We start from the raw sequence: 9812 nt of genomic DNA, 5'->3' as shown, positions 1-9812 counted from the left end.
TTTATGCTTTCATAAATTTCTGAAGGGGACATGATTTAACATGTAAAAGCCCACCATCTGGCACCTCAAAATTCATGTCCTCTCACATCCAAAATACATTCACTTCATCTCAACACCCTCAAAACTCTTAATTCTTTCCAGCATTAACTCTAAATCCCAAATCTCATTCAAGCGTCATCAAAATCAAGAAAGGGTGAGACTCAGTATATTGTATCCTGGGCAAAATTATTTCCCTCTGTGAACTTGTGAAACCAGGTAAGACATTATCTGCTTCCAAAACAGCACGAAGGTGCAGGCATAGTAGAAACATTCCCATTCCAAAATGGAGAAGATGGAAGGAGAAAAGAAGTCATGGGGCCCAAGCAAGTCTGAAACCTAGCAGGGCAAGTTCCATGAGATTTTAAGGCTTCAGAATGGTCCTCTTTGGCTTGATGCTGTGTCCTCTGGGCCAAATAGGGTGGCAGCTCTGCCCTCTTGGCCCTGAGGGTTAGCCCTGCTCCCTTGCCCCTGGGCAAAAGCCCTGGTCCCTGAAATTGAGGAGGTGGCTCTGTCATCTGGAGCTAAGGAGGAAGTGTCTGGATTCCTGTTCCCCAGGTCGTTGCTGCCTGGACCTACAGAGGCAGTGGCAGCTTGCCAGCCTCTGCATCTGTAGCTTTCCCCTCAAAGTCACTCTTCCTTTATTTTGTCCCATTTTTGTCCCTTTCATTCCAGGCTGGCTGTGTTTCTATTGGTTTAAAATCCTCAAAAACATGTTGGCCTCTGATGCAATTCGTGGCGTCCATGCCAACAGACCTTCAGTCCTCCATAGATCTTTCCTGGATAACTGCATCTCCATCCCTGCATTCTGCTGAGATGGCTGATTAGATCCATGACTCACATCCCTCATCTCTTTAGCAATCAGTTGTCCTATTACACCCTTGGCCCTACTTCCAGAGCTTGCTATTTGGATAGGCTGAGAATCTTCTAAATAATCAAGGGCTGATTCCTTTTTGCTCAGCAGTTCTGTTGTTGATTTATTTCTCCTCCCTTGCATTTTGCAAACAGCAGTAAGGAGAAACCAGGCCACAACTTTAATACTTTGAAATATTCTTAGCTACATAGGCAATTTCATCACTTATAAGTTTTAATCCGTATCTATCAGAATGCAATCTAGCCAAATTCTCTGCTACTTTCTTACAAGGATTGTGTGTCCACGTGTTTCCAAAAACGTGTTCCCCATTCCTGTCTGAGAGCTCACCATAAGAGCTTCAACGTTCATATTTCTAGAAATATTCTGTTCATGATGATGGATGTATTTGTCTATAGTTATATAAACATGCCCACAATGCTAGAAACTCTCCTCCATTTGAATGACCTCCCATAATGATTCATTCAGAGGAGAGAAGCAATCTGCTGAGAACTCTTACAGCTTCCCAAACCCAGCCTACCCATGCTTGCCCTGGCATTCATTTTCCACCAACCTTCTGCATACAATGCTCTTGACTGAAGCTAGCCTCAGCTCAGGATCCCATGCCTCACACTTTCTCAGGGGCTTTGCTCCTGCAGTGATCACTCCTCTCTCCTTCGTTTTTTTTTTCTTTTTTCTTTTTTGAGACAGAGTCTCACTCTGTTGCCAGGCGCCAGGCTGGAGCATAGTGGGACAATTTCAGCTCACTGCAACCTCCGCCTCCCAGGTTCAAGCAATTCTCCTGCCTCAGCCTCCCGAATAGCTGGGACTACAGGCGGGTGCTACCACGCCCAGCTAATTTTTGTATTTTTTAGTAGAGACAGGGTTTCACCATGTTGGCCAGGATGGTCTCGATCGTTTGACCTCGTGATCCACCCGCCTCAGACTCCCAAAGTGCTGGGATTACAGGCTTGAGCCACCGTGCCCAGCCCACTCTTCTCTCCTGAACCACCACCTGCTGCCTCTAAATGGGATCATTCCCCAAGCTAAGGGAGAACTCACTTTCTTCCCCCATATCCTCCTGTAACTACTAACACATTTACTTGCTGCCTTTCACAGCAAAACTGCATGAACTTATACAATCCACTTCATTGGAGTCATTTTTCAAAATTATATAGGAAGGAAAACGAACCAGAACAACCAAAACGATTCTGAACTATAACTGGGGAACTCACACTACTTTATGTCAAGAGTCATGTTGATTCTAGTAATCCAGAGAATGTGGTACTGGGGAAAAATCAGCAGATCAGAATGGAGTCCAGCAATAGATTCACAGACATGATATAGTCATTTTCAAAAAAGGTGCAAAGGCAGTGGAGAAATCTTGTCTTTTTGAGAAACTGTGTTGTTTCCCCACTGCTTCTTGACCACTACATTCATTGTTCTTTACTACACTGGGTCTGTTACCTGTGTTTCTCCTTTGCAGTTCAACTGCTCTTCTGTTTAACTCTCTGTCTGCCCCACCACACTGCGGTAGCCTCCATGGGACATACCACGTGTGATCGGCATCCCAGATATTTTCTGCAGCATAGCAGGCACCCATGCATATATAAATGAGAAAAAAGCATGTATAAATATACATATTAAAATAATTATTTTTGTCACAAAAGGTCTTTCTGAGACACATCCTTCACTAATGGTAACATGGGACTCTCTGTTCCCAGTGTTTCTGGATGCATAAGAATGTTAGGGCAAAAGAGAGAACAAAGCCTCTTAGTCCCTTTCTTTCTATTATAAACACCTTAGGGATGCGAGTCTAGGGAGAGAGGGAAAACCCTAGCTGGTCTTGCATGTACCTGACTCAGTGTGCATGCCCCTTGCTGCCCAAGTGCCTTGTTGCCCATATGCCTTGCTGTCTGCCTTCTTTTCCTGCAGAGCTGTGCAAGGAGACATCATGACTTCCTTCTGTGTTGCTGACTAGGAGTCAGCCAGTAGGTCCGCAGATCAGTTTTCCCAGAGGTGAAGAGTGAGTGTGAGGAGGAGCACGCGGGCACGGTCCATGGCCTCCTAGGGGAAAGGACCCTGAGCTCCCTGTCCTTCTCCTAACAGGCGGCGACACAGCCATGGCCTTGCTGTCATGGGGGTCCCAGGCAGGGAAGGAAGGAGGGCCATAGGGGGGAGGAGGACCTAGGGACCATGGAGTGAGTTTTGAAGGGGGAAACTATTTGTGGTATTTGAGTCCCGGAGGCATATGAAACCACTCACAGACTGCACATTCCGACGTCTTCAGTGGGAACCTGCACAGCGCGGGATAGGGTGGGGCGAGGAGAGGTGCCGCAGCCCACAAGGCAGGCACCAACCTCATTGCGCATGTTCACTGGAAGTCTTCCCGTCCACCCCTTTGTGCATGTGATAAACACCGCGGAGCTGTGAGGGTGTGAGGATCGCGTTCCTGCTGTCTGGACATTTTCCTGTCCTACAGAGACGTAACTGGTAGGTCGGCAGGCCAGTCCTCCTCGCAGGGGTTGGTTGAAGTGTGAGTGAGTGTGAGGAGGAGCCAGTGGCTGTCCGGAGTGTGGGGCAGCATGGTCCGTGGCCTCGGAGGCCATAGGATCTCGAGGTGATCGACCTCTTCGTGAGGTGGCACTGCCATGGGCCTTGTTGTGCGGGGGTCAAAAGGAGGGAAGAAGGTGGGCCACGTAGTTGAGAGGGGTCAGGTGAAGATGGGGTGAGTTCTGGGGGTACTGGGGAAGGTATCTGAGTCCCTGGAACCCTCGGCAGAGGACAGATTCCAGACTCTTTCGTGGAAACCAGGAAGGAGCGGGGTGGGCATTAAGGAAGGGAACTGGGAATGCTGCGGGTTGGTGACCGTGGGCCTGATGTCTGTAGAGTGCCCAGCAGAGGTGTCCAGTGAGGACGGTCCAGTGCTGTGTGGCAACTTCTCAAGTCCACCGTGGAGGTTTGAATGGGTGGAGCTCTGCGTTCCAACAAAAGCTTGATTTTATGGGAGAAATGGGCCTAACAAACGTGTGTGTGACAAAAGCCGTGGCCACTGCAGTTTTAATTCTCTGGCTGTATTTTCCCAAATGTCTCTATGGAGGACAGTTCAGTTGTGAAACCAAAGCTCATCAGAAATATCCTTTGTCTTTTGCCAGGAGCCTTAAGACATTGCTCAGCTAGCTTGACCAACTTAAGTGGCTTTGCAAGCATTCAGAAGGCACACACACTTACACTTGCCCTGTGACTTACTTTGAAAGTATTTACAAACTTTTAAAAAATGGCGAGTTAACATTTGGTCATGGAAGTGGTCAAATACAGCTGTCGTTTCAAGTGCATTTACCAATTCACAGTATTCTGTTGGCAGTGTGAAATATGATTTGGAGAGGAAGATCAACATACAGGCCGAGACCAAGTAGAACTATACCACCTCCTGAGCTGATTGGGCCTATGCTGGTGAGTGCCTTAACCTTTGATGTTTTCTATTAGCAGAAAGTCATTTTTGTAACTTATTGCTGTTACAAAACTTAGTTTTGTAATTGTTGCTGGACCAGTATAGATACACCAATAAAGGTCTCCCATGCTGATAAAATGATCATGCAATCTCATGAAAGAAAGACTAATCCAAGAGGATTAAGTTCTGTTCTGTAGATGGATGATCTTGTGTTCCCCAGATTTTGCCCATGATTTCCTTCTCATGCTTATTTGCAAAAGATTACACACGTTCATCCCAACATAGATTAAAACAGCTTCCAAAGCCCTTCTAAGAGGGCAACTGTCTTAGAGTAACCTCTCTGTGGAAAGAGTAACTTTATGAAGCATAAGTATGTGGAATAGAGTTGGAGAAATGTCTTTAGACTTATGATCAGAAATATCAATGTATTCTGTCTATTTATATTATTGAAATGTATTGGTAACAAAACTTTTTATCTGCACACACACACCTCTGGTTCCAGGAGCCTAATAATGAGGAGCCTCAGCAAGAGGAACCACCGGCTGAAAGTCGGAATCCTACACCTGGTCAGGAGAGAGAAGATCAGGGTGCAGCTGAGATTCAAGGTGCTGGGAAGGGAAATAAAGAATGTGTATGCAGGGAGGAGGCCTATGGGTGCATCATGCCTTATGCCATGACCAGTAACAGGAGGAAAGAAAACGTTAGGAAAGGATCTCAAACTTTGGCTGAGAGTTGGCTGGAAAAGTGAAGATTATAGTTTGCAGCTTCCTGGAGTCCCTGGATATAATGAATCTTCTATTACCTTTGAAATATATTTTGCATGCTTGAAAATACAGTTCTTGCTAAATCAGATGAAACTGTTTGATTCAATGTACAAAAATGTACATTATCTCACTAGTTTAATTTGATCGTCTTAGAATGTTGTTGTCTGATCTTCTCAGCCATGGTGTCCACAGTATTGTAAGCACCCTTTAATAGTATGTAGAAAGCCAAGTCACCCCACCTTATAGTACTGTGAATAAAGCCCATTTGCATAAGGATGTTAACCCTGTTTTTTTATAAATAAGAAAACTGAGTCTCTGAAATTGGGGTTTACCAAGAACACTTGACTCATGGAGAAGGAATTCATATTTCATTCCAAGGTTTGTGTTCTTCATACCATCTATGTTGTTAGAGAACGTGAATGATTTTGCTTGAAATGTTAATACTCCAAAGTGTCTGTACTGCGAGGTACTTCTGTATTGGCTCAGGAAAACACAGTTCAGTGAAACAGGATAGCAACTCCAGAAAAGAGCTCAGTAAGTGACAGCCATTGTTTCCCTTGATGTGTATTTTTGACAGTATGTTTGGTAAAAGCTGGATAATTCAGGACATTGGCATACAGGTAGCTATATTAGTATGATTTTAAGGGAGTTTTTAAGAGTTGTTTAAATACTTTTATAATTAGAAAACTCAAAGTACGATAAGACTATCATGACACAGAAATTTCCTCAATGGATAGCATTTTGAAGTTAAAGATTGACAGAATTTGGGTCATGGATTATTTTAGCAATTCACTGTTAAGGGTTTTCCAGAATATGGCTGTCAACAATGCCCATTAATGTTTTTTCACTCAAATTCCTGTACTCTTGTGGAAGACAGTGATTTCACTGTTATATTTGGTACTTTTTTCTGAATGGGATTCATTTATGGAAAGTTACATTTAGGGCCTTTGGACCTAAGTTTAATTTTAACCAAAAATTTTCAAGTTACATCAAAAGGCGATGAGTGTCAGGATTGTAAGATTTGTCATGGGTTCACCAATATATTCATCTAATCTTTCAGAAAATTACATTTACGTTATGATTAAAATGCCAGCCATTGGGCAGTCCTCAGATTTCCTAGATAGCTGATACTCACTGTTTAAAATACACAGTGGTAAAGTATAGGAAATGATAGTGTGGTATGATTTTTCCTCAGATTGTCATTTAAGATAAGATTTCATAATAGTGGAAAACAAAGTTGTGACATCTTTACATCACATTTATTAGCACAGTAGTCTATAGGATTTTATTTCATAACACTGAGGAAAATAATAGTATCATTTCCTTATTTGTCTTTCTTGTTTGCCTGCTCCAATAAAGAACCTTTGTAATTTTTAGTGCGTGACCTGGAAGCTGATCTCCAGAAACTGTCTCAGTCAAAGACTGGGGGTGAATGCGGAGATGGTCCTGATGTCCAGGGGAAGATTCTGCCAAAATCAGAGGAATTTAAAATGCTAGAAGGAGGTACGTTATCCATTAAGATGCAAAATTATGTGCTTTCTGTATTCCACAATATTATATTTTAGATAATAAAAAGAGAGAACATTACTGCCCCTTTAAAATCAGAGTTCAAATGCAGACTTTCTTTGAAAGGTTCTTCAGACCCCAATTGCCTGACTGCCAAGACTTAAACACTATCAGATACAGATGCAAAATGGGTCAAAGCCATACTGAATAATCAAATATGAAAGCATATTCTTATTTCTGATTATACCCAACAACTAACAATCTTCAGATTCTTTTCTAATTTCTGCCTTTAACAAATACATAATGCATTTGTAATACCAGTTTATGTGAAGTATCCTGAGCATCTTAAGCAGATTCTAGTACCAGCTGTAACGTTATTTGTGAGATTCTGGATGAATTCCATAAATTCTATACCCATCTTTTGCTGTTATTGAAAATAGTAAATGCAAATCAGATATATCAAAATCTGTTTCAAAGTTGATTTCTGTATCCTCATGTTCTGTTGGATAGAATGCAAAGATATGATTTGCTTTTCATAAGAATCAGTTTCACTCCAGTTATAACATCTGAGTTAAGAGAATTCATGGTTCCCAAGAAAATAAGCAGGGAACTTGCTTGATGAAAGTATCTTTTCCATGTAGTTTCCAAATTGGAGACTTTTAATCAGAAGAGCTTCTGAATTTATAGGAAGCATTCCGTGTTTATAGAAGAAATTACCTAAATGTTTTTGCTGTATACTGCTGAACCTTTCCATTAGACTACTTACATTGAAAGAGTTTTCACCTATTTCCAGGAGCCCATTGAACAAGCCTCAATTGTATTTTTAGGAAGATTATAGTATTAAATGAATATCTTGTTAAAATAGATAGCAAGTTACATGAGAAAGGAAAATAATTAAAAAGGAAAATAATAAAGAGCAATAGAATAAATCTGAGGGAAAAGGAAAGAGGTACTTAATAAGAGACAGGTATGAATAACCAATAAAAGGAAATGTAATCCTAAAGTAAGAAATTTAAAAGATTGTTCTTTTGAAAAATACCTATGAATAGAGTAATAGTTTACACACTCTTAAAGAAAATGGAAAAAGCTCAACATGAAATATGAACAATCTAACAGATACTAAATATATGGTATAATTGAAAGTGAATACATTCTTGAACTCCAATATTTTCAAAACATGAATGAAATGATTTATATGCTAGGAACATACACATTATTTAATATATTCTAGTAATACTTGAATATCTAGACATCACAAAGACTGTGGAAGAACTTCTGAAATTTACCACTTATCCCTCAAAAACACTTAACTTTTACAAACAAATACTTGGCTTTTCCAGATGTCTTACTCTCTTTTTGTATTTTCCTTTCCCTCCATTTCTTTTTTGCACCACTATTCATGATATATGCCCCTTTCCCATTTTGATGTCAAAAATAATAGTGATAGATTAAACTGAATGTTACCATGTAATTTATTTTACCAATGGGAATACTTTCAAGTGTAAAAAGAGGGACTCTTCATATTGACATTAGGATGATAGGTAAAAATCTTGGATAAATGGTTACCATACCTTAAAGACCACAGAAGCGTGAACTAGCTCCAAGCATCATTTTTGCACTTCTGCACAACAGAGAAAATAAAGTGCAACACTGATCTTTCTGTTCACTGCACTTGCACAGCTCCTCATGTGACATTAACTGTTTCCCAGGAGCTTGTTGAACATCCCAACTATTATTTCAAGCCAAAACATTACATTATACATGTTTTATAAATTCCTTTGTTTCTTAGGTTTGTTGTGTGTTGGTTATTTATTTATTTATTTTTATTTTTGAGACAGAGTCTCGCTCTATTGCTAGGCTGGAGTGCAGTGGTGTGATCTCGGCTCACTGCAGTCTCTGCCTCCTGAGTTCAAGCGATTGTCCTGCCTCAGCCTCCCGAATAGCTGGGATTACAGGTGCCTGCCACCACACCCAGCTAATTTTTTGTATTTTTAGTAGAGATAGGTTGGCCTCCATCTTCTGACCTCGTGATCCGCCCGCCTCGGCCTTCCAAGGTGCTGGGATTACAGGCGTGAGCCATGGTGCCCAACTGGTTATATTTTTATTAAAACTATACACAATGGTTGCTTTTCACTTGGAGCCACATTTTAATAGGTTCACTTGATTTAATGGTGTTCTGAAGTTAGTTTTTGATTTCCTTGAACTACAGAAAAGGTGTTTTGAAAATGTTGCTAATATATATGCTTGGAAATCTATCTTCAAAGTCTCTACAGAGATTTAACTGAATGTTAGCCATCGGGTTACTCTTAGGCTTCTAGTTTTAGTCCATGGTATAACACCAAAACTTCGGTTTCCTTTGCATACCTTTAATGTCATCTGAATACAGTTCTGCTACTAATGTTCCCTCCTGTTTCGTTTCTGTTACAGATGACAGGCAACCACAGTCTTAAACGAAGACAAGCTGCAACAACAAAAACCGTTTTTATATAAGATATTTGACTTAAAAATATCTAAATAAACTTTTGCAGCTTTCTCCAAAGAAGTCTTGTACATCTTTTGTTCATTTTATTCCCAAATATTTGATACTATTGAAAATGGTGGCCAGGTGTGGTGGCTCAAGCCTGTAATCCCAGCACTTTGGGATGCTGAGGCAGGAGGAATTCTTGAGCTCAGGAAACTGACACCAGCTTGGGCAACATAGTGAGACTCCCTCACTGCAAAAGTAAATGAATGTATGCGTCTATATATGTAGCCTTTGTCCCAGCTACTCCTGAGGCTAAGGTATGAGGATCCCTTGAACTCAGGAGGTTGAGGATGAAGGTAGTTCAGGCCACTGCAACTCCGGCCTGGGTGACAGAGGGACACTCTGTTTCAAAAAAAAAAAAAAAAAAGGAAAAGTATTATTTTTGAAATTTTGTATTCTGATTACACTGGTATACACACTTGTGATATTATGAAATATATAAATATATATTTGGTCCTCAAGCCTCTATACTGGTATACAACTTAATATTTTTAGAGTCTTCACAAAGTGATGTCTTTTTGTATGCTAATGAGTTGACTGATGCCTAGAAACCCCTGTGTAACTTTAGAATGGGGGATTAGAGGGCTTGGACTTTCAGCTCCCCGCAAACCTTCAGGGAACGGAGAGGGGCTGAAGGTTAGGTTGATCGCCAATGGCCAGCCAGCGGTTTAATCGATTACA

At 41.1% G+C, this 9812-nt stretch overlaps 1 protein-coding gene across 2 annotated transcripts; it reads left to right on the top strand.

Annotated features, from left to right (window-relative positions):
* Window positions 1-3300: 3300 nt before the first annotated feature.
* On the top strand, window positions 3301-9146 carry XAGE3 (X antigen family member 3). Of its 2 annotated transcripts, XM_008990690.4 has the most exons (5): window positions 3301-3379; window positions 4251-4339; window positions 4840-4942; window positions 6479-6604; window positions 9035-9146. In XM_008990690.4, exons 2-5 carry the CDS (start codon window positions 4259-4261, stop codon window positions 9055-9057), a joined length of 333 nt encoding a protein of 110 aa, XP_008988938.1. In that variant the 5' UTR covers window positions 3301-3379; window positions 4251-4258; the 3' UTR covers window positions 9058-9146. The 2 variants fall into 2 exon arrangements, with proteins under 2 accessions (XP_008988938.1, XP_054106906.1); XM_054250931.2 differs by lacking the exon at window positions 3301-3379 and having other exon boundaries at window positions 4149-4339.
* Window positions 9147-9812: the final 666 nt, after the last annotated feature.

The sequence above is a fragment of the Callithrix jacchus genome, chromosome X (assembly GCF_049354715.1).
Source record: "Callithrix jacchus isolate 240 chromosome X, calJac240_pri, whole genome shotgun sequence".
NCBI classification, from domain to species: domain Eukaryota; kingdom Metazoa; phylum Chordata; class Mammalia; order Primates; family Cebidae; genus Callithrix; species Callithrix jacchus.
Note: the sequence above shows the minus strand (reverse complement) of the source record. Positions and strands in the feature narration are given on the sequence as shown.

What these genes read in the sequence shown, in the direction of transcription:
- XAGE3 (XM_008990690.4), top strand. Translation starts at nt 4,259, where the DNA reads ATGATTTGGAGAGGAAGATCAACATACAGGCCGAGACCAAGTAGAACT. An exon ending in GGGTGCAGCTGAGATTCAAG is followed by an intron (nt 4,943 to 6,478) that starts GTGCTGGGAAGG and finishes TGTAATTTTTAG; the next exon opens with TGCGTGACCTGGAAGCTGAT. An exon ending in ATTTAAAATGCTAGAAGGAG is followed by an intron (nt 6,605 to 9,034) that starts GTACGTTATCCA and finishes TTTCTGTTACAG; the next exon opens with ATGACAGGCAACCACAGTCT.